The sequence below is a fragment of the Amphibalanus amphitrite genome, unplaced genomic scaffold (genome assembly GCF_019059575.1).
Source record: "Amphibalanus amphitrite isolate SeventyFive unplaced genomic scaffold, NRLGWU_Aamphi_draft 000451F_arrow, whole genome shotgun sequence".
Classification (NCBI taxonomy): Eukaryota; Metazoa; Arthropoda; class Thecostraca; order Balanomorpha; family Balanidae; genus Amphibalanus; species Amphibalanus amphitrite.
The window spans coordinates 747-24,893 of NW_024881945.1; the positions used below are offsets into that span (position 1 = coordinate 747).

Genomic DNA, 24,147 nt, shown 5'->3' on the forward strand with positions numbered 1-24,147 from the left:
CGTCCGCAGTCAGTGCAGTTCGGTGGCCCGCCCGGATGTGTGTGCCAGACCTGGCAATTGGCTCTGATGGGCCCACATCCGCGGCTAACCGTGTCAGCGAACAGACCACGACCGGTAGTGATGTCCGATGTTGAGACGCATCGCGGCGTCATACTGTGGTGACGGTGTAACCTGACCCTGTGACACATGGCGCCTCCCCGCTTCAGTGTGTGGCAGCATAATGCTGTCATTCTGACTGTGACCCTCTGCACTCTAAAGGTGATGCCCGTTGACTGGAGGAGACCAGTACTTGGACCTGTTCCACTGTTCCAGTCATGTGTCTGCCCCCGCCCCTTTCCCCCACAGGTACCATTGACAGCCAATATATTACTGCCGTTTACAGTCCTGTGACGCCCCTGTTTCCCCGTAGGTGACATTCACGGTCAAAGCCCCAGCCAGGGATGGTCCTGTTGCAGTCCTCTGACCGCCCCCGTCTCCCATAGATGACGTAATGCATGCACCTTTTACTGTCAGTTGTGACTGCCCCTCTGTCCCCCCCCCCCCCTCATAGCAAACATTCAAGTGCACGGCGCCGTTCCATTGTCCAGTTTTGTGACCGCCCCGTGTCCCACCCGCAGGTGACATTCACGGCCAATACTACGACCTGCTGAGGTTGTTTGAGTACGGTGGATTCCCGCCCGAGTCCAACTACCTCTTTCTGGGCGACTACGTCGACCGAGGGAAACAGTCACTGGAAACCATCTGCCTCCTGCTGGCGTACAAGATCAAATACCCCGAGAACTTCTTCCTGCTGCGCGGAAACCACGAGTGCGCCAGCATCAACCGTATTTATGGATTCTACGAGGAATGTGAGTAGATTATACCCCGACCGGGATATTAAGTTCGGTGATTTTGAGAGAATCCAGCGGGATTTGAGGTTCTCCGGTGGTAGGTTTTTGTTCTGTTTTTACTGAGCCGGCGTTTTTAGTTGATATTGTCGGTGACCTGGAGGCGTTGCCACTGTTTTTAGCGTTGTTTGGCTTCGTGGGGTGATATCTGCTGGCTGCGTGCCACCGCTCGTCGCAGTAGTGTCAGGTGGGACGTGTCTGGGGTGTTCTTGTGTCTCGGCGCGGTACACTGGCGGCATTAGTCTGATCTGGCTGGGAGACACAACTAATTGACTCTCGGGAAGATGTATGTGCTCGTAGCTAATCGTTACGTAATGATTGCGCCCATCTCCTGCATTTGTCCCGACTATACCGGCCCGAAAACGTAGCCATTTCCCTGGGCCGGTAAGCCCATGAGCTGCCCGACTGCAGCAGCTCGTGTCCGTGAACTTTCGAGCGGGTCGACCGTCGCACTGAACGCCGAAACTGTCGATACTGGTCGCAGCAACTGCGTTTGTGACCTGTTTGGACGACCCTGACGCGCACACACCGGCCTTTGTGATATAATCGGCAAATGTCGTCGCTACCGTCGTCGCCGCGCCACCTCAGGCATTTGCTTGCTCGACTTTGCTCGCTTGTCGCCACGGTAAAGTGACATTCTGTTGACGGGCCACTGCTCTGCAAACACTTCAACGCTAAACAGCTAACATGAGCGGGGCGCGCGGTCGGTCGGTCGGTCGGTCGGTCGGTCGGTCGGCCACCGCTGTAATACCGGCCCTCGGCGGATCTGGAGACTATCCATCACTGTCGGCCTCCTACTGTGCGTGACGTGTCGCAGTTCCTCCACACACGCTCTGAGAATTGTCCTGAGGAGCTGGCCAGCCGGTTCCGCCGTCGTGACAACAGAATGTGGCCCAGTCCACATATACACCACAGCCCCTGTGTTTTGTGTGACATTTCTTTTGCATGCCTTGCGTGTTTAGCGTTCTCGGCCGGTCATTTAACCGTCAGAATACCGCTGTACCCGTCCCACGAACCGTCCGTGACCTGTCCGTCTTAGATCGCGAGACTAACCCCGCTCCCTCCCCCTCCGCCCCACAGGCAAGCGGCGCTACAACATCAAACTGTGGAAGACGTTCACCGATTGTTTCAACTGTCTGCCTGTGGCGGCCATTGTGGACGAGAAGATCTTCTGTTGCCACGGCGGCCTGTCGCCCGACCTGCAGAGCATGGAGCAGATCCGGCGCATCCCGCGGCCCACAGATGTGCCCGACCAGGGCCTGCTCTGCGACCTGCTCTGGTCCGACCCCGACAAGGTACGGTCCGATCCATACTGACCCCCGCCCTGTACCGACCCCTGACCCCGCCCGACCAGGGCCTGCTCTGCGACCAGGGCCTCGTTTCATAAAGCGAGTCCGTAACTTACGTCGGTTTTTGGTCTTGTATTGCAAGCGCATGTAAAGCGATGACGATAGTTTGAATCGTTGAATTTATTTATCTTGTAAGCAAGAACAGAAGGGAGAGGGGGAAATAAATTTATCGCTTCACATGCACTTGCAATACAAGACCAAAAAACGGCGTAAGTTACGGACTCGCTTTATTTTTTTTTTATAAATTTAGTCCGAACCTTTTGATTGGAAGGATTCACAAGGACAGAGCCACCGCTAAGCGAAGCTTGTTGCGGTGACCCTGCCCTCTACCCTCCGATCGCGCAATTCCAGTTCTATGGCAGAATTTAGAGTCCAAAGTTTAACGTGCGCACATAGCCGCGCACGGCCGGTCCCCTCACTGACTTCGTCTGGCTACGGCCTGCCACCAACCGCAACCATACCTGTCAGAAGGCCCATAAATGTCAAGCGCCCGTCGCGCTTCGAACCCGGACTGTTATAACCGGGAACGCGTGCTCTCACCACGCGGAGTCCAACGCTCTACCAACTGAGCTACGGGACCGGCCTCGTTTATGAAACGAGGCCCTGCTCTGGTCCGACCCCGACAGGGTACGGCTTGCGACATTCGGGCCGTGACCCGTGACGCTGGAGTCTTGACTCATGGTTCATGACTCATGGTAGAGAGGCTATTGGTCCGTAGTCCTTACCCCTGGCCCATGACCCCCGACCATGACCTTGTCTCTTTTCTATGACCCCTGTGACCTGCTCCGATAGAGCCATCCAACCCTGTCAGGGTTGGATGGCTCAGTCAGGGTTACCTGTCAGGGATCAGGGGCCAATGTCAGGGTTACCCTGACATTGGTCCCTGCTCCGTGACTGTCGAAGCACGTACACCCTGCTCTGTGACTTCTGTCGACCACAAGATACAGAACGTCTCCCAACCCTACCCCGCCCCGCTCCACCCACCCTGCCCTGCGCCGGCTCGGTCTCTGGCAGCCGCTGCTGCGGGGCGGGCGACTCCCGGCGCGCCGGTCACGATAAGGTAATCCCGGTGGCTGTTGGACGATTGGCCCGCTGTTAGCTATTCATGGGTCACGGGCCAGCGAAGGCCGTCCGCCGGGTCGCCCAGGAAGGGCGCCCGGCGGTCACCTTTCGCGGAAGTGGTTGGCGCGCTTCCTGTGCGGGTAACGGGTTAATGTGGTCATTAGTGAACCGGCAGGTGTCTGCAGACCGTGGAGCGGGGTGTAAGTTATGCATGCAGATGTACGGGATCGAAGTAAGGACGCCGTGTTTTACATATGTTCGTCGTAGCACCGCTGCAGGATAGCAACAGCGATAGGAGGGTTGAGCTGTTTAAACCGGTGGTATTCGTCCGTCCGCGATAGCAGCGGCTGTCAGGGTGACGGCGCCGTGACCCCCAGCTGTCGCCGTGACCTTGATTTGTGACTCTGGACGCTTGGCCGGCAGGACACGATGGGCTGGGGCGAGAACGACCGAGGCGTCTCCTTCACCTTCGGAGCAGAGGTGGTGGCCAAGTTTCTTCACAAGCACGACTTTGACTTGATATGTCGCGCTCACCAGGTGAGGGGCGGAGAGGGGGAGGGGGGGGGGCGGTCTCCGCGGCCGCCGCTGCGGACCGGCCAATGTATACTGAACACGAGGAGTGGAGTGTTTATTCGGACTTCTGGCCCGGATCTGGCATCATAGAAACAGCCGTGCAGGCTTGTCCAGGGAATCTAGTGTGGGATTCAGGCTTCAGCTCCAGATGCTATTTCGGCATTTTCTGTCAGAAACACGAATAGCCGAATCGAAATCGTGCTGTGGAGGAATAAGATCAACAATATTTTGCTGGTGCTGCAGTCTTTTCCCATTCGGAATGAGCTCAAAGCTTCGCTGACCCTCCGGACTCGACCGAGTAGTAAACTCTCCTATACAATCTCCCCGTCAGGTCATCCTTCGATCTGATCTCCCCGTGAGATCATCTCCCCATTTCGATCTCTCCTCATCAGATCACTCCCGGCTCCGATTTCTCACTTGGCTGCGCCCGACTCTCGGTTGCTGCGCGACCCTCGGGCGTCGCTGATAATAATAAACATCTCTGGGCGCCCTGACGCGGGCTACAGGTACAGTTCCAGCCGCCGGCCGGTCGCTCGCTGTCGACCTGCCGGGATCCCCCAGCGTGGTAAATAAGCAGCCGACGCGGCGGGGCACCCGCTCCGACCGCGGCCGACGCCCCCCGCGGCGACGCCGGCTGTAATTGCGGCGTGAGGTTTACGGGGGCGGCAGGATGTGTCGCGGGGATCAGGGCGGAGTTTCAGACCCGTCTGGGCTGTGGTCAGGTCTGGGGTCGCTGGCTGGGACATTCGGTCGGTCGGCCAGCTGGGTCCCTCTGCCATCCCGCCCCGAGGCTTGGTCTCATGATCGGGCGGCCGCCCGCTCGCTGACAGCCAGTGGCCGACGGCCAACGCGACGTCAGCGTGACGTCACCGCTCGCCGGCGGCCGTGGCAGCCGGCCAGTCGCTGACAGCCCGTGACGTCATTGTGACGTCATCACGGTTGGTCGCGGCGCGGTGTACTGACCGGCGATTTAATGTTGGCGGTCATTTGTTCGCTGTAATGAACAGCCGATGTGCTGGGCTGACCCGCGCTCGGTGGCAGACCAGCCTTGGTCCAGTTCCATCGCCTCGCCGCTCCGCTGCGCAGCACCGGCCTCTCTGATGTCGATGCCAATTTTATTTATGAACTTCCTTCTGACCTGTCTTCTGCCGGTTCAAAGCACTTTTTCCGCAGAGTGAAAAATGACGTGCGAGAGCTACCACTGGCTTTACTGATGGGCCGAGACGCTTTTTACCGAGTTTTTGCGCTGTATATTTTATGTGAATGTTTCTCTCAAGGTGCGCGGTGGTGTGACAGGCGTGTGACGAATGGCGATCGGTTGAGCCCGAGCGCCGGGGTCTGTCTGTCTGTGTGTCCGTCGGACCGTTTTAGTGATGACTCAGCTGTGACATGGGACGGAGTGACAGACGGCTGACCCGAGCTGTCACCGGCCGCCAACCTTGGCTAGGTCTCCGAACAGACATCATCAGAAAAATGAGGTCTTCTAACCTGAGTCCGACAGTCACAGATATAAAGTTATTAGTCATTAGCCAAAGCTTCCTTAGTCGTAACGAGATATGAATATATTCATAGTTACATTCTGATTTGTTTTGTTTATCTCCAATGACTGATGAAACTATTAGCCTTCTCACTAAAGATACGGTGAATCTCACATATCGTCGATAAGATAAACACATTATATTGTTGTAGTTGGCAGCCTGGGTAACGCGCTGGTTGTTCGTTATATAATGGACGTTCATGACTCGTGCCACGGCACGCTCCAGTCGATCACGCCCCAGGGCGCACACAGGTGGTACTGTCTGTCAAACTTTCGGTTGGTTCCTCGGTTATGAGACAGGTCAGCGGCAGGACAGAGCGTCTGTTCTAGCAGTCGCATTACTGTTCTAGACATTACTGTCTAGAAGGCTAATTTTGAAAAACGGCTTTGATAGCAGTTGCTCTTATTCTGATTCGTATGTGCACTTGCGTTCTGTGCGTGTGTATTTCCTCGGATTAGACACAGACTTCGTCTGTATGACATTTTAGGCACAGTCCAGTACTCACATTCCTTAAGTTAAACGATATTTTTAACTCTTCATATTTTTACTTCCCTGTTTATTGTGCGAGCGTTGATAACATTGCAAAACGGGCGACTTGAAAACTTACCTTTGGTCATTCTTATACCGTACCGATGAATAACCACATACGGCTATATGCTTCTGTGTATGCTCGGCAACTGGGACTGACTGCCTGTAACCGCTGCCGTCAGGTGGTGGAGGACGGGTACGAGTTTTTCGCCAAGCGGCAGCTGGTGACGCTCTTCTCGGCGCCCAACTACTGCGGCGAGTTCGACAACGCCGGCGCCCTCATGTCCGTCGACGAGAGTCTCATGTGCTCCTTCCAGATCCTGAAGGTAAGGCGCACGCAGGAGGGGTATCTTTGTATTTTGATCAGAGGCGGGATCGGGGTGGTGTTTGAAGGAATGGAAGAGAGCACTGCTTCCCCAGCCAGCTTTATACCTGCCTGGTATTTTGCGTGTGTCACGCTCGTGAGCATGTCCAGGTTTGACGATTTTTTCGTCATCGGCTGCGATATGTCTCTTTGATTCTGACGTCATATTTCGAGGCTCTCATCCACACGGTAATATGGGTGCGTTGCCCTGTGCGATACGGCGTGGGTGTGATTCCCGGTGTTAGTCTTTCGTAATGCGTTGGTTGTTTGCGTCGGTACATCCGCTGTTGCCGACTGGTGCACAGCTTTCAGAGCTTCCTTCCTTCCCGGATAAAGTGACGCACCAAACTGGCGTTAATTTCCCACCAAATGCGCCACCAATTTACACTAGGCTGAGCATGGCCTCCCATACCAGTCTGAATACTTGTAGCTGACCGTGTCCTCCCATACGAGTTTGGCCGTGCACTCCAATACTAGCCTAACCATGACCTCAGATGCTATATAGTCTGACAGCATCCGCCATTTCACAGCCGACAGACCGAAAGAAGATGTACGGCGGCGTGAACGCCGGCCGGCCGGCCATCCCGCCCCGGGGCGGATTCCCGGGCGTGAACAAAAACAAGAAGAAGTAGGCGGCGGACGGTGGGCAGCTGCGGCGCGGTGACGGTACGGTCGCCGACGCCGCTTTGTTAGTCTTTACCGGGTGGGAGGGAGACCCTCAATGCGCGCGCTGTCTAAGCGCAGCGCGACGCGTCTTGCGCAATGTGCGCCGCGCGCGCGCGCGCGCTGCTAGGTTTCGAGATGACGGTGTGCCGCGGAGGCCGGCGAGTTTTACGTTTGACCCGCGGCGGTGCGCGCGCCGCCGCCGCGCGCGCGCGCGCTGTGTCGTGTCTAGTGCTCAGCGTCCTGTGGTGCGTCTGGGCTGGGGCTGGCTGTCTCAGTCGCTAGCTGGCGCAGTACAAACCGTGTCTATCTCCGGAGCGGCAGGGCGCCATGTCAGATGGATAATATACATACTTCTCGAGTCGATATCGCGTGTTCCTAGGCCGGTGATGCGCTGTGGAGGGTTGGGAGGGACGGGGACAAACCAGGACCAGATGTCACCGAGGGGCTTCGGCGTGGGAGGCAGCGCGGATATCCTCTCTGCCATAAGTTATCAAGGCTCTGACCTTTCAGCGCGAATCGTATGATGAGCTTTACACGCACATCCCCGTGGCAGCGAACAAACAGCTCCCGTCATTTACAGGTCGGTGATCGGGCACCCAGCAACTATTCGGTCGACGCACCACGACCCCAGAGCCCCCCCCCCCCCCCCCCACCTCCACACAACGAACGGCGGGGGCGGTCGGATCAGCCCGGCAAATCGCTGCAGCGGCGCACGAATTACGCAACAAGATCGCGACCTGGTATCGGTCGAATTCATTCAGCTGGTGGCTGCACGCGCCCGGACCGGTTCACCGTTGCGTCCGCACTGAACGGACCGCTCGTCGGCAGGAGGGGGGGGGGGGGGGTACTGGACGGGTAGGGGGTCGGGTGAATGGATGGCGAACAGGAAAAAAGGACCGGCGGGCGAGGATCGTCAGGAAAGTGAACGCTGATTCAGCGATAATATGTAGCTATCCTTGAAGACAAATAATGAGAGCGATCACTCGATATGCGAATCTGGGAACCCTTGCTCGCGAAGTATCGTGTTTCATGTTCAAAATGACTGATCAGTTCGACACAATTGCACATATATCTCAAAACATTCTACAAACGCCAGCGTCACAACAAAAGGCTTCCTGTCCACTTCTCTGAAACATAATTAGCTAGGTCATCCATCAGCCGATACGATTCCGCGATCTAGCACGCAATCGTACGCACGCAAACGCTCCCGCACGCTCCCATCGGCCGCCCGGTCAGGTGACCTACACGGGAGCCCCAGCCGGCCGGCCACGTGACTAGACAGGCGATGACCTGTCACGGTCTTCAGCCAGCCGTTCAGGTGACGTGCAGCGGTTCCCAGCCGACCGGTCACGTGACATGCACTAGTCCTTGCTGACCGGTCAGGTGACCAGCAGCGGCCCCCAGCTGTTCTGGCCGTGCAGCAGCAGTCGGTCTCGGCTGAGTCGGTCCAGGCGCGCCTGCTCTCGCCGCACGTACGCCACGATCGTCTCCAGCCGGGTAGCGTCCTTTCCGCCGCGCGAGAACAGCCGCCGCCAGAGGGCGCTGGCCAGCACTCTGTCGTCCTGCAGACCCTCGTCGTAGCCCAGCAGCGCCGCCTGCCGGCCGCGGCGCTAAACGTCAGGTCGGCTCCGTCGGGGGCATGACGGAGCCTGACACCTATTGCCGCCCAAGGCAGGATGGTGGGGAGCTCTCGAGTCATCGTCATCGTCTCGAATCACATTACATCGTCCAGGAAGTAAGGTCTGGTAATGGTGCAAAGCACCCTGGATCGCCTGGAAATTGTGCCAAATCCGCTGGATCTACTTACCTGAAAGTGGTGCGACGTCTGCTGGATTTGCTCGTTGCGTACCGACGCGGCCACCGATCCGAGTTTTTTGCTGCGCGTCTCGAGGTCCTCCCACATGGCTGTGATGAGCTGGCCGCGGCAGAACTTTCCCTCTGCGCCGTCATCGGCCAGCCGCACACACAGCATCCACACGTGCAGTTCCGTCACCAAGTACCTATGGGGTGGGGAAACAAAGTCAACATACATTCACAAGCAGAGCGACGTGTCATAGGGAGATACAGTCTCATTCCAAATAATCACGCGTGAACAATGATGCGCCTGCCACATGCATATTGAGCGATAAATGTAAATGCGATGAAGTAAATTATTTCATTATCATGAAACAGGGATGAGGGCAGATATTTTTCTCACACAGTTAATAATCATTGCATTGCACCATCTCTGATCAGGCGTTCCCCGCCCCGGCTCTCACCATGAGAAGAACGTGTCGGGCATCTCGCAGAGCTGGAAGAACTGCACGTAGTCGGGTCCATCGGCGGCCGTCTCGTACAGCAGGTACCCCACGGCCCGCAGTCGGGCGCGGCTCACGTTCAGCACACCCAGCTTTCCCAGTACGTTCCGGATGGCGCCGCCCGGAGCCACCAGGTCCCGGAGGCCGGCAGAGACGGGAGAGGTGTGGAGGGAGGCGACGGAGGGACTGGCGAGGGGTGATAGTAGGTGTCTATGGGAAGAGGTGGCATGGTGGGAGGTTGCTGAGGTGGTGAGAGGGCTCAGGAGACCAGGCAGACATGTGGTGGTTACAGATGCTGGATGGAGAGATGCTGAGGAGAGGAGGCAGCGAGGGGATGCTGACGTTAGACGCAGTGGTGCCAGCAGCAGCCTCATTTCTGCTCCTGGAAAAAGATAGGAGGGAGGGTCAGCCTTAGCTCACTGGCAAATTACCACATTTAGGCGAAATACTCCTCAAAGAACTTGATGCTACTTAATCAAAATAAGTTGATTTCCTCAGATAGCAACAAAACTTATAAACCAAGTACCAACTTCCTTTGGAAGTTGGTTTCAGAAACCAACTTCCTTTGGAAGTTGGTTTGTGAGTTGTAAGTCATAAGTTTGTAAGTTGACGTCATTTTAATCAACAATTTAAATTGCTCAGCCACAATGCAGATATGCATCTGAGGTGATAAACCAACTAATTCCAGACAAAGGATTCTGGGTGAGTGTGTCATTAACAGCAGCAAATGACAGTCATAATACCACAACCTGAACCTAGTGAATTTGCCAGAGCCATAATTCAGTCATCAGTGAGGTGCCAAATAATTACAAGTGAGGAACTGTGCACTTATATTTTTGAATCCTACAGTTTAAAATATAACACTTTTTCAATTCTTTATCAGGTAATAAACAACAGATTTAGCCTTTAGGTAGGTAGGTAGGAAGTAGGTAACATTTGACCGTGTTACTTGTACTGTTATGTAACCTTCAACTTACGTTTGTTTGTAAGGTAATGTGAAGGAACTGACCCAAAGACTTGTTATCTTCTAAGAAATCCAATCAGTCGGGTAATTCTAATGCAAGAAACCTTACCTGAAGTTCGATGCTGGTCTTTAGATATCTGAACTTTAATAAAATTACTCAAGAATCGAATCAATCGAATATTGGCAGTGGGTATAGGAAATTGTAATGATAAGGGTATGTCTCTTGCGCGCCGGAACTGCTTCTAACTTATGAAGGTCGCCATGTTGTGTCTAAAATGCTGCACTACGGTGGATCTTACTCATCTTCTCTACAATCACTCGTCAGGCTCGTCAGCAAATATAACGCCATTAGGACTCACGTCTGAAGAAATCGACAAGCTGAAAGGAGAAAACGTCCAATGTGTTTTCCTCATTACATATTATAAAGCATGACCATCGTCATGCTGGCAGTGACATTCGTTTCCCCGACAAATTGCAATCGGCATTCGGCTGGCCGAAAACAGCGCTAAACCGTTTTCAGGATATTATTTTGGAATATATGCCGCGACCATCCATCCACGATTGTAGCTGTGCATAAATATCATGATAATAAAAGCTAGACACCCTTTCCCGCTGTAATACTATCGAAATCAGTAACTGAGCTCTTGCAACCCATTATCATTCCATGGTTAGTTACGTGAAGTAACTTCATGCCACAGTATCCTGAATATTCATTCACATACCAGCGCCACCCGGTCCATTCCCCCCCCTTCATCCTATTGAATGCAGATCACAGCATAAACATGCTACCTGTATTTAAACCACTCTCAACCGGTACAACGCAACAATCCACTTCCATTCGGCTCGGCCACAATCCCGATGAACCAACAAGCCAGCTAGCTACCTTCGGCAGACTCGCACCAGCCCCGTGAAAATATTCCAACAAACATCCCATTCACTGCGTTGTGTACAAAAGCCAAGGCAGTCGCGAGTCGCAACCGCCGGTGAGCGGCAGAACAGCCGCACGCGCGCAGGAACGCCCCACGGGCCGGTATCCTCTGTCGAACGGGGACGGACTGGGCGTCCCCACTGACGGCAGTCGCTCAGAGTCGCGCGGTAAGGCACCCAGCAGCACCACACGGCCCGTACCGGCGCCACCCGGCCGCATGGCTCCGATGGAAGAGATCGCAACGGCCGATCACACAGGGCACGCCTGAGGCCATACGGAAGAGACGCCAGCGGGCCATCACAGCCGACTGGAACGACAGCCCCGGACACTAACGGACAGACGACTGGGCTCCGGCGAAAGGGCAGCCGCGGACGACGGGCAGACTTCGAACTCGGCTAACGGGCGGGCCTCGGGCTAGGCGGATACAGACTTCGCTACCGATACATTCTTCGCACGTCCTGACCTCGGCGGCTGGGACTGCGACTGGGCAGAGGCAGCGGCCGGCACACGGACATAACTGGACGCATACGACCGCCGCCCAACGCCACTTTTTCACGGATTCGATCGGTAAATAACTCTCCCGTCGGACCATTATACGTCAAACACGACAGCCGTTACAGCAGTGACTTATCGTGAGCTTCGTAGCGCCCGCCCCGACGTTCAATAAGGGATCGCCTTTATGCCGCATCAGGTGGCGGGGGGGGGGGGGGATAGCTATAACCCCCAGTGTAAACTGTGAACACGGGTAACTGCAGTTGAACGCAGGCGCTCCCGGTGAGCGCTCACAACTGTCTCAGGACGACGGTAACGCTGCGACGGTGGCGGGCGGGGACGGTATGCTGCCATGTACTTCTCGGGAGTCGGCAGGACGCGTACTTTCTTGGACATTGTGTACTTAACTTCTCGAGGTGTCTTTCCAGGCCCAAACTGTCACCTCCACACACACCGAACGCGTCGACCGCTCCCGTGATCACTGATCATCACTGCACCGGTGCTGCTACAAACCAACATCGCCGAACGACGCCACGTAACAAGCCGCGCGTCGGGGAAGCATCCACTCCCACACATTCACCTCCGGCCGACCCGACCTCAGTCAACCCTCCTCGCCTTTAGGCAGCACCTCTCTTCTAAAGCCAGCGCCCTGTCTCGGATCACTTCTCTCCCAAGTTACCACGTGTTCCTCGTAATACGTCTCTTCTCATGGCGCCGTTTTTTCACGCCGCTATCCTCACTGCTCTGCCTAGCGGCTGGGCGTGCCCGCCCCGATCCTATCCAGCTCCTCGTCCGCGTTGTTGGATCTCATCTCCTGCAGAGTGTGTGCCAGGCGCGTCCACTCGTCCTGGCGCGGATGGGCCAGCCTCTCACCGACATCGTACACCCAGACGCGGCCGCGATCATCGCCGACGGTGATGTGGAGACCGGACGGTGTCCAGGAGACGCGATTCAGCGCGGCCACCCCACCATCCACCACTGTGCCGGCAACGGGCACCTCCGTCTCCGCGTTCAGGTTCCAGACGTCGAGTCGGCCCGTGCCGTCCACCGCGGCGAACAGCGCAGGGTGGAGCGGGGACCAGGCGGCGTCGTACACGTAGTCCGAGTTGTCCTCGAACGAGTACAGCGGCTTGGGCTCCTACCGCGAGAACAGAAGGGCTGTGAGATGGGGTGAACGAGAGGAGGGGACAAGGGGACGGGAACGGAAATTCTGTTCAGGAATAAATCGAGACGGAGTTGTGCTATTTAAACCACCTTAGACCGGCTGCAGGGAGTGATATAACACATACAAAACGCAGAAGGGGTGTTTTATTTATTCAAAGCACGAACCTGCCGCAAGAACTGCTGCAATGGGATAACCAGCCACTCGTGCAAATTGAGCCATTACCGCAAGATGTCTCCCTCAACTGGCACTAGTTTATTACTAGGTCAACCCTATCCCCGTATCCCCCACCCGGCCGGCGCCGGCCGTTACCTTGACGCTCCACAGTTTGACGGTCCAGTCGATGGACGAGCTGATGAAGAGGTGTGAGAAGTCGAGGGGCCCGCTGGCGGCGTGCGCACTGACGCCGGTCACCGGGCCGCAGTGGCCCTGGTAGACCTCCTGCACGCCGGCCCGGCTGCCGTGGCGGCATGCTGTCAGAATGGGAAGGAAGGGCGTCAGTGAGAGTGTGGAGGAGGGGAAACCCAACGGTCTTACGGGGCCCTGAGACGGCAGAGCCCGCTACAGACTACCAAAGAGGCTGACCGACTGCGTATTGTTAATAGCTAACCTGAGCATACGGACCAAGCCGATTCAGCTGACGACCGTGCAGACATAAATAGATGTCGGCAAGGCCGCTTATTGGTGTAAGCACTAAGCACAATGAAACTGGCGATTGGTACACACAAAATATGAAAGTTTTGGTAGAACTATTTCAGACGATGTCCCTCAGAACGCACCTCAACTGCGAATTAGACCACCAGTCTCCCCAACTGACCTGTGTAGAGGTTTCCGTCCTCACTGGCCACCACAAAGTTGTTGACCTCGCCCTGCGGGAAGGCCAGTCCGGTGACGGGCACTGGCCGGCTCTGCTTGAACTGCAGCTCCATCTTCTCCTGCGGGACACAGACGGGGGTGGGTGACGAATACAGACGGTGCGATAGATAAGTGAGGAAAAGAGACAGTGAGATGAACGAGTGAGGAATGGAGACGGTGGGTGCCGTAGAAAAAATGAAGTGAATAAGAATGGATAGTCCCACAACTGGGATGACCTTTAGAGCATCAACAATAAAAATATCAGGGACAGGTGATGATGCTTATCACCAACTTGCCTATTATAATCGTCCATACTCTTTCAGTGACATGCGTTAGATGGACACCATCTAATTTGGCAATAAGACGTTCTCAATCTAAAGTCGTCACTACGGACGTCACATTCAAATGCTACTCACTGCTGCAGCTTTGACCACTATATTTCAATTAACACAGACCCCAGGTCCTTACCTGCGGCTGAGAGAGCATGTCCAGACTCCAGGAGCAGAGCTTGCCGTCGGTGGACACAGAGATGAGGTTGTGCGCGTTCTGAGTACCCACCACACGCATACAGTACACCGGGTGCTGTGGACGGACATATGAGACGGCTGTCAGACATAGGGTGCAGAGTGCAGACGATATAAAATATATCGAGCGATCGTAACAGACTGATGGAGATCGGATAACAGAGGACCAGAATCACAAGGTTGACATTTCCTGTGTCATGTGAACGAGTTGAAGGGGTCGCACAAGCCACTCAACGCGCCAAGACTGTGTTCGTTGGAGCGCGTTCATAAAAATGCAGTGTTGCTTTGGTCAAAAGAAAAAAAATGGAAAAACCGATACATTTTTTCTAAACAATAAATGAGATTCTATCCGTAATTCCACGCCAATTAGAAAACAGCGACCTATTGAATCGACCAGCGAAAGGCGTTGTCCACACGTTATCTATTGGTATGCCTGTAAAATGTCTATCATTTACATGACAATGACGTGACGTATTGACAAACGTGAACGCCCCCCCCCCCCCACACACACACACATACACGCCCGACCGTCGACCGGTGACAGTGTATCCGGTTCAATTACTGGGCCGGCAAGACACGAATGCAGCTGGGAGGGGAGATGAGACAGCGGGAGTTACAATGAGCCCGTCACTACCAGCCAGGGTGGGAGGGAGTGTATCACACGCTGCATCAGTCTGGTCCGATCCCCGCCAGCCCGCCAACTCCCCAGCTGCACTCCGGCACTGACTGACTTATGCTAATCTGTACCCACAAAACATGCCTGTAACCCCTCTCCAGTCCCCCAGTAGCCCTGTGCGCCCTGATGTATGTACCCCCCCCCCCCCCCACTAACCGTGTGCGCCGCTGTGGATAGCGGCGACCGCTGGACCGGTGTCCGCCGCTGTACCCGGTTATCCCACAGCACGATCTGTCCCGAGTAGGTGCCGCCGAGCAGCAGGTTCGGGTGGAAGCGCGCGAACGACACACTCATCAGCGGCGACTGACAATGGAAGATGTACTCGGGCGTGTCCTTCTTGAAGCGCGTGTTCCACACCAGGCACACGCCGTCCGGCTCGTGCGGCGCCGACTCGTTGTTGTTGTAGCTGTAGGTGAAGTGGAGGGGGAGGGATGTAGCTATGTGGGAAATGACGGTCTCGGTGAGGTATCACGTCGATCTAAATGTCTAACCAACATAAAGAGAAATCAAGCCTATTTGCACTAAAATGTGGCTAAAATGGAAGGAATCATATCATCGCGACACTGCTGAGATGAGAGACTCATATAATCGCATAAAACGCCAACAATATAAATCCCGTCTCACCTGGCGGCCAGCAGCTCGGGGAACTGGGGCGACCAATCCAGTGACGTCACGGTCCGGTGCTGCGACCAGCGCTCGTCGAAAAACACCCGGTTCACTGACAGCTGCTGGCCGGACTTGTCGTCCCTGTGCGCAGAGGTGAAGTTAATTATAGCGGCAGTACAGTCTGTCTTAAAAGTACCGCGCAAAGTGACGGTGGATCCATCGAGCCTGACTGAGCCAGGGCCTGCTAAATTTGGGTCACCGAAGCAATTGACATCCTTGTCCATTCCCTAGGTCAATTGGTCGGTGACCTTCAAATTAAAACAGGCCCTTTCTCAGTCAGGCTTGATGGATCCACCGTCACTTTGCGCGGTACTTTTAAGACAGACTGTACACTGCGGTATTAGAACTTCCATAACAAATACGTGAAAGACAAATATTTCGAGTAGCAGTCTCTGCTTGGTTTTGGGATACACAGACGATTAAAAATGCCAGCCCAGTGATGTATCATTGCAGAAGAAAAATACAAAACGGTGCAGTGTAAGGCGCTTCCATAAGTATAAGGCGCAGTATAAGCTCTTCTACCAATGGTCTCTTCAAGAAGATCCAAATACAAACTTCAAACGTCATCCTTTCGCGTTACTCGTTAACCGTCCTCGCCTCATTCGTCGTAAGTCAGTTCCCTCGCCCTCGTGACTGCTAAAACCATACTTGCCGTCAAAGTAGCGACGTCAGCCTCCCAGCCCCTCGCCGTCCCCGCTGACTCACATCATGCCGTCGTCGTCAAAGTTACGGCTGTAGTCGCTGTAGAGGTCCCTGTCCTCACAGAGCACGCGCTCCACCACGCGCGACTGCCGGCTGAAGAACTCGCTGAACTCGGCCGACATCATGATCAGCTGCTTCTGCTCCTCACTCAGCTCCCGCGCTGTGGGGGTAGTGGTAGTGGTCAGCAGGGCTGCGGAGTCGGAGTCGGAGTCGGAGTCGGTCAGAGTCGACAGTTGTGACCGGAGTCGAAGTCGGAGTCGATTTTAGAAACCCGAGCCGGAGTCGGAGTCGGAGTCACCGAAAATCTGTCGACTCCGCAGCCCTGCTAGGTCTGCGGAGTCGGAGTCGGGAGTTGGAGTCGGTCGGAGTCGACAATTCTGCCGGGAGTCGGAGTCGGAGTAGGAGCTGGTTTTTGAAAGCCGGAGTCGGAGTCGGAGTGGGAGTCGCCGAAAATCCATCGACTCCGCAGCCCTGGTGGTCAGATCAGACTGAGTCCCCGCTCAGCTCCCGCGCTGTGGGGTAGTGGTAGGGATCAGACTGAGTCGAGTTCAAGCAATTAACTTTATGGGACGTCATATGAAATTCAGATCACCTACGTTTATCTTGGGTTCAAGTGTAACAATTACCCTAGGGTGACTTAAGCACCTATTAACACGAACCTACCCCTCATAGCATGCTTCTCCGGCCTGCTAGTGCAGCTGTTGGAATTATCATTTTCGATACGTAGTTCCAATTACACTGCTCCCTATCCCTCCCTGCCACTGACGCTCGGGTTTTTAAGGTTTTGTCGGCGATTTCTCGGCTTTACGTTGACCCTCCCCGCCACCCACCACTAACAACGTTTTTTTTTTGCCCCGACATCGATTTCTCAGCTATTCGTTGCCCTCCCCCCGCCACTAACGTTCGGGTTTTTTGGGCTCCGCCGGTGGTTTCTCTGCGGCGTCCGGCTGCACGGTGGCCGGCTGGACGTCGGTAACCGTCGGCATCCCGTGGTGAAGGATGCCGGGTGGCAGTCGGCGTCCCTCCAGGCCGGTCAGACTGGCGTCCTCCAGCTCATCGCCGTGAGGCTCGTCGTACGTTAGCACTGCGGCACGGAACGGGGGACGGGTGTTCAGAGCGGGGGTACGATGAATTTATGTCTCATTCATTCTAGGATGAGTGATATTAAGCGCTCAAAGGAGGTCAGATCGTGGTAAAAATACTTGCTTTAGCGTGCTAAACGACTCTCCGCCAAAAGAGACCGGCAGCAAAAGCATCTAACATTAGCAAATGTATCTTCAATGAACAAAATTGACAGGATGCATAACTTGAGCGGACATGCTGTTGAGAAAAGCAGGGAGATAGGATTCAGCTGCGAAAGGGTGCAATATCGCAGATAAAAATCATAAATGATTATTCGATAATTAGTTCGGCCATCAACTTACCATAGTAATCGAAGCCGCCAGGACGCGCTGAAAAAGATGTCAACAAGAACTCCGTTAGAACATGGACACGACAGTAATAATCAGACGTCACACATCAGGGAAAATTGTTACGCAGTGAACATACAATGGTATTTGTATCGATAATTTGAACCAATGTCCAAGACATCAAACGCTACAGTGCACCATGCACTGTAGCACTGACATACAGTGCTACAGTCCCATGTCTACAATCCCATGTAGACGATATGGGATTGGCCCAAATTGTTCAATCTATTCACCCCGTCGGCCCCGGGAGCGAGCAGGGGGTAGCACTTACCGGTCTGCTCGGGACCCGACGCCGTGGTCTGGGTCTGTTTGCAGTTACAGGTTTAGATCCAGTCTGGGTCTGTTTGCAGTAGGTTTGGGCCAGCTCTGGGCCTGTGTATTACTCACCCGTCTGCTCGGGACCGGAAGCCGTGGTCTGTGTTTGCTTGCAGTAGGTGACGCTCTCTTTCGGAGGTATACTGGTCGAGTGGACCTGGACAACCGTCAGATCTGGCGGCTTCTTCCTGCGGGGACGTGAGGGAACTCACATAGCGCAAAGGAACATGAACAGACAGATACGGCGTATAAGATCAGCAATCAGCATGTCCTTACAGGCGCCTCGTCACTGTTTGAATCAACGGTCTCATCCAGGATCAGACGAGATAACAAATGTCAGCCTGGAATGAGCACCAGTTGAGCTTATCAACCAACAGGCCCTTCTCGCCTGGCGAACCGACCAAGTGGCCCCGTGCCTACCTGACTATGATGGGTGGACGCCTACCTGGCTGCGGTGGGTGCTGGTGCCGGCTGTGACAGACTGGACGGCTGTGAGCCGCCCCCTTCAGAGGGCTGCAGCGACCCCCCGCTCGGCGTGGCACTGATGTCTGACACATCTGAGGGGAGACGATGGTCAGTTCGCACGTCACAGACTGCTACATGGACCGTCACCAGTAGTTATAATATGGTAAGAAGCACAGCAGTTCAAATTGTGATTGACTGCTAGTTGGCACTTTATACCACTTGACACCTGCTGAGGCCATGACCCCACAGTGTGACTGACCTGAGATAGGTGCGATGCCTTGTTTCCGGAGCTCCTCGTCAAGGCTGGCGCGGTCCACAGGTCCGGGCCGGGCCACACTGGGCGAGAGCGACTGACGTGCCAGCTGCGGGCAGCGACAGTAGGGTAGTGATCAGCGGCAGTTGGGATAGGTCACCGACAGTCTTCTGCGCACCAAACATCAGTTGACTGCCCCAGGTGAAGAGCAGTACCAGACAGTGTCCTTCTGGCTTCTCAGCAACTAGCAGCCTTTCAAGAAACAAAATATGCCTACCACAGCTTTCGAGATATACAAATAAATGGTATACTAAAAAAGTTATTATAAATGTGAGTAAGGGCAAACCAGTGATGGAGGAATACAAACCATTCTATAACTTTTTGGTGAAATCATAATTCTGCTAGGATGCACTATCCATGCACAATGCCCTTAAGACCCTTATGACAGCACATGAGTAAAGAGGTGGATTCCGACATATGCAGCATCTAAAGCATCTTACCGCCTGTTCCTTTTCCTGCTGTCTGCGCTGCTTCTCATCTCGAAGGGCCTGCAGACGCGCCTTCTTCCTCTCCAGCTCTGCCTTCCTATCTGACATACTCATCTTGAAGCTGTAAAAGAAGAGTTAACATTTTCAGCCAAATAACAAAGTCAAATACAACAGGCAAATATTTCATTATGCTGGGAATTTGACTTGGTTACCTATCCCTTTCATGAAAATTGCGGCTTTCTAAAAAATTACAGAGTTAGACAAATTTTAGGTATGAGATTTGCCTCCTCCCTCATCCCAAATGAATTGGATTTTTGGATGAGGCTCTCTCTGGTAAAGACATTATTGGTGCACGTAAAAAAAAAACACGTGGGTGTATTTATTTACCTACCACCAGTTATAAGTGATGTGGAAATAATTGGGCGAAACTTCAGTAATAATTGCAAGTAGAGAGCAAAAGGCATTTATAAACAGTAATTTTAAATGTGTCCCCAATGGTTTTTCATTTGAAAACAATGCTCATCTTTAAATCGGTAGCAGCACGCCATCAATCATCAACTGTTACGACTCACAAACAGCTTAGTTCTTCATAGAGATGTTCCTGAGGCTGCTCTAAAGCAGCTCTCCTTGAAGCTCATCCAACCTCCTATTATATTTTTTAGATCAACCATAGGAACAGACAGGGGCACGGGAACTACTTTTAGACTGGGGAGCACACTAAAATAGATATCAACCTAGGGTATCCCCAAATCTAGTTTTCTCATTGGTTTTAGGCCACTTATTTTTCATCCCTTGGCTTTTTCATAAAAAACATTTGCAAAAAGTATGATATTCCGTCTTAAAGTTGTGGGGGCACCGCCCCAGCGGCCCCAGAATTGGGCGGGGGGGCAAGCTGCCCCCACTCCCCCCCGGTCCCGCACCTATGGGAACAGACGCATTGGTTACCAATGGGTTGGGGTGGTTTGCTGCTGTCTGAGTGGCATCTTAGTCTTTTGGGTCACTGGGTGTACTTAGAGCATTTGTAAGCAGTTCTACACTTCACTGTCAACTTCATTATTTTAAGCATACTTGTAAATTCAACTTTTTACATTTCAAACACCTGAACGTCCAGGCTTTTAACATTGAAATAGGCCTGGAATAAATGGCATAAAAGGAAACCACACGATGAGTCCGAGTTTATGACATCCTCCTCTATTCTTGATGAGAGTGACCCAACCATATAGGTAAGGCTCTCATAAACCAATATTTCCTACGGATATTTCATACCAACCTTTCTTTTGGCTGGATTTCAGGTTATTTACTTCTAATCACTCATTGCATTGCCATGAATCGCACCACCGGCAAACACAAAAGGGCGGGGAAACAACAAAAAATGAAGGAAATGCGAAATACTTCCGTAACACAGGTCCAAGGCTATATAAACCAGGTAGAACGTTCCCGACGAAAAAGTGGTGACAAGCGATAATTAGTAGCCGCGACCCTCACTTGTTCAAAACTATATCCGCAAGCAGCATTTACAGGCTAGCGGAAATCGACCAATCGGCGTTCGGCAATACTCGACGCTGATTGGCCCGATGCTCGTGACGAAATTGCGGGGGACTGTAGCTATTCCCCTATGGCGTTTAATAGACTTACGGCTTTTGAAGGGGATTTATACCAGTTTTTGTTGGGTTTGAGGCCATTTTTGAGCTTGGATATTCTTTCTGTGACTTTTGACTGTGTAATAACGACATTTAATCATGACATTCTATATACTACCGGTGTCACATCGGCCAAAAAGACCGTAAGTACATGGGATAGACGGACCACTGCTGATGGGGCCACACATGTCGGCGTGTGGTCATCGGAGGTCCGTGAGGGTTCGACATAGGCCCTTCATGGGTCGGTATAGGCCCGGTGGGTCCAGTGTGCAAGCCTATCGGGGGCCGGTGCTGACCCAACAGGGCCCAGTGGCATATAATGTAAGGCTGTCTAGGCCGACGTTGAGGGCTCATGGGGGCCATATAGGACCAATAGGGACCACATCAGTCAATCAGGGGCCATTTAGGCCAATAAAGGCACTTCAGGGGACTTGAAAAGGTCATTCAAGAGCTGTGGTGGGCCCATGAGGGGACGGCATTGGTCCAGCAGGTGCAGTCAGGGGATGTTGTACGGGTTTCTCAGTGGCCCATTTGGGCATATCAGTGACCAATTTGGACCCAGCAGAGGGCTTTGTAGACCTATCAGGGGCTGGTGATGGTTCATCAGGGGCCAGCGTTAGTCCATCGGGGCACGGCATATGCCCATCAGAGGTAATTGCGAGCCCACGCTGAACAATGATGGCCCTTCAACGGCCCCTAATGGATCTACATTGACCCATGGGCCATGATGTGTCATGTATGCCCCTATGACAGGCCTACTCAGACCCCTGATGGACATTCCCGGCCTCTGATGACCCTATACTGAATGCTAAAGGGGCTCTAAGTTTCTCCAATAACCCTTCGTCAACCCATTATTACCATACGCTGGCACTAGGGGCCCCACATCAGCCGCAGGGCAGTCCGTGCCATGACAGCATATGTCTTTTCGGCCGATATTACATCGGTAATATTTATTAAAATCATGATTTTATGGTGTCATTATATAGCTAACAGTCATAAGAAATATATTTCAACTCGAAAATAGCTCCAAACAGCATATAATTTTAAAGAAACTCCTCCGAAATCCAAAAGCCTATTCGGGTCCATAGAGAATAACTGCGGTCCCCCGCAATTTCGTCACCAGCGTCGGACCAATCAGCGTCGAGTACTGCCGAGCGCTGATTGGTGAATTTTCCGCTAGCGTGTAAGTACTGCTCGCGGAACAAGAGTTCGTCGACAATCCTCCACAAACGTCTGTCACCATTTTTCGTAATGCTAAACAGCCGGAGCGTACCCCCCTGCACAGGTCCCAAGTTATCATTATTTAATTTTGTGACGTCATTGAAATGTAACACGCAAGAGAAACAAGAGCATTTGCTCTTACCCCTCAGGCTCAAATCATTGAATGACAACTTCGATTGGACATTTGAGTTTTCTGTATTCATATTTAGCCTTCTTTGCTTCAACAAAAGACAGGAAAGCCAGTTGCCAGTGCCACTAGCCTTCTGGCAGCACAGCACACTATCATTATGCTCAATTTATGACGTCATTCAATTTCAGACTTCAAACTGATTGTGAATTTGACTGTGTCCTCAAAGTTTACGTACGTGGCGCTTATGCTACATTTGTATGTTCGCTAAGCTAAAATACAGCTATCTTTTATCTGACATGTAAATATTACACTTAGCTCAAATTACCGATCCACTTGCGCAAAGAAAATTTTGGATACTCATAAAATTAGGATACCAACTCAACAAATATTGCTCTGGGACCCCAGTAATTCGTTATGCGCCTCAGACGAGTTCCCGCCTCAGCTTGCGGTGCAGCCTAGGCTGCACCTAGGTAGGCTAGGCTGCCTTGCTGCAGGCATCGGCCGGCCATAAGCTAGCCCGCATACACCAGCAACCGCGTTTGGATCCGCTCAAGTGTCCGCCGTCTAAATCCATTCAATATTTCAGGTGGCGAAAGAAACCGTGATTCACAGATAGGTAGTACATCAGTAAGACTGGGGTCGCCAGTCGGCCAATTGCCAATTATCATCGGTACCTATTGTCGATGCAATGGTATTACCTAAATTCCGTCAGGCGAAGCTACCTTTTTGATAGACCGGATCGGACGGATACTTGCCTTGCCCTTCTTTGAGATGGGACCAGGACAAATTTCAGTTTGTCAGTCCTTAGAAACGTTACGGCGTCAGTCTGGCATTCTTCCGACATCATATCTCAATGTTCATCGCGACCGTTACCTCAATAATACAAGATTGTTTGGTCTGCCCGCTTAGACCGGTACTTCGCTGGCTCTTTCCGGCCCAAAAACCGCAGCTAACGGTGGTTCTATCCGACTTATACCGGCATTACCGTACAATCTCGCAGTGCCATCTCGCTCTGAACACGTCTTCAACAACGGGGCGAGTGGCGCCCCGGCTCACGACTGAATCACCCTCGCCGCTCGCGTGATCGTGGTCTGCAGTTGCACCTACCCTGTCCGTCTCAGACTTGTTTTGCCCCTCAGCCTGCCCTGGCCCTTCCGGCGACTCTCCAATTCGTCTGTCCGTCTGTCTATTCCGTGTTCGTTCCCACGTCTGTCTATCCGGTGTCCGTCTGTCCTTATCATCCGTCCGTCCGTCCGTCCGTCTGTCCGTCCGTCTACCCGCTCGTCTGTCATCCAGTGTCCGTCCGTCCGTCCGTCCGTCCGTCCGTCCGTCTGCCTGTAATATCCAGTGCCTGTAATGTCCACGGCTCGTCTGCCTGCGCGCCTCTCTCTCTCCGTTGTCCCTCCCGAGTGTCCAATTCCATCCTCCACCCGTCTCGGTCCCGTACCTCAGGACAGGCTGGTACCGAAGCTGGCCTCCATCGCCAATCCTGATCAGCCGGCCGGCTGAGAGAGCTCTCAGTGCCAGCGGCTCATACATTACGCTCGGCGATAGGATCGCTGCCGAGCGGCCCGGCGCCGTCTCCGGGAGGCTCCACGTGCCGTCCGACCGGCTGGCCGGCCCTTGTCGCCACGGAGAGCCGTCCGGAGGGGCGGAGCGCGCCGGAGCCAGGTGTTTTTGTCGCCAGGACAACCGGGAGTGATCCGGCAGCCACGGTGGACGGTGGACTCCGCACGGAGGGACGGCGCCGGTGGCTGTTTTTGTCAGGGAGGATGAAGGACGTGTACCGGACCGGTGGGCGTTGTGTTTTCAGCTGACAGCTAAACCCTGGCCACTGATATGATCGTCCCGTCCCGCGGGGCGGTTCGCTGGTCCGTCGGGTGCATACCTACCGCTGCGGACCGCGCCTCGTGCGCGCTGCCCGGAGCTCCAA

General features: G+C 53.7%; 3 protein-coding genes across 8 annotated transcripts; 1 reads left to right on the forward strand and 2 right to left on the reverse strand.

Moving 5' to 3' along the window:
- Nucleotides 1–617: 617 nt before the first annotated feature.
- Nucleotides 618–7,330, forward strand: LOC122391737 (serine/threonine-protein phosphatase PP1-gamma catalytic subunit B-like; the record flags this gene model as incomplete). The annotated part of the gene is made up of 5 exons (XM_043385955.1): nucleotides 618–848; nucleotides 1,968–2,182; nucleotides 3,722–3,835; nucleotides 6,120–6,263; nucleotides 6,832–7,330. Coding segments are annotated over 5 exons (806 nt in total), but the record flags the coding sequence as incomplete, so codon positions are not given.
- A 647-nt stretch (nucleotides 7,331–7,977) lies between these two features.
- On the reverse strand, nucleotides 7,978–10,500 carry LOC122391734 (ubiquinol-cytochrome-c reductase complex assembly factor 1-like). Of its 2 annotated transcripts, none has more exons than XM_043385951.1 (4): nucleotides 10,338–10,500; nucleotides 9,226–9,646; nucleotides 8,775–8,967; nucleotides 7,978–8,562 (listed from the first exon to the last, which is right to left on the reverse strand). In XM_043385951.1, the coding sequence occupies exons 2-4, from the start codon at nucleotides 9,636–9,638 to the stop codon at nucleotides 8,347–8,349; spliced, it is 822 nt and encodes a 273-aa protein (XP_043241886.1). In that variant the 5' UTR covers nucleotides 9,639–9,646; nucleotides 10,338–10,500; the 3' UTR covers nucleotides 7,978–8,346. The 2 variants fall into 2 exon arrangements, with proteins under 2 accessions (XP_043241886.1, XP_043241887.1); XM_043385952.1 differs by lacking the exon at nucleotides 10,338–10,500 and adding an exon at nucleotides 10,242–10,310.
- A 505-nt stretch (nucleotides 10,501–11,005) lies between these two features.
- On the reverse strand, nucleotides 11,006–20,665 carry LOC122391726 (cytoplasmic dynein 1 intermediate chain 1-like). Of its 5 annotated transcripts, none has more exons than XM_043385934.1 (14): nucleotides 20,494–20,665; nucleotides 19,236–19,344; nucleotides 18,742–18,844; nucleotides 18,463–18,574; nucleotides 18,090–18,205; nucleotides 17,658–17,684; nucleotides 17,135–17,317; nucleotides 16,237–16,393; nucleotides 15,490–15,612; nucleotides 15,022–15,271; nucleotides 14,134–14,247; nucleotides 13,628–13,745; nucleotides 13,123–13,283; nucleotides 11,006–12,786 (listed from the first exon to the last, which is right to left on the reverse strand). In XM_043385934.1, exons 2-14 carry the CDS (start codon nucleotides 19,335–19,337, stop codon nucleotides 12,397–12,399), a joined length of 1,956 nt encoding a protein of 651 aa, XP_043241869.1. In that variant the 5' UTR covers nucleotides 19,338–19,344; nucleotides 20,494–20,665; the 3' UTR covers nucleotides 11,006–12,396. The 5 variants fall into 5 exon arrangements, with proteins under 5 accessions (XP_043241869.1, XP_043241866.1, XP_043241867.1 ...); XM_043385931.1 differs by having other exon boundaries at nucleotides 20,616–20,642; XM_043385932.1 differs by having other exon boundaries at nucleotides 20,525–20,575.
- Between the last annotated feature and the right edge of the window lie 3,482 nt (nucleotides 20,666–24,147).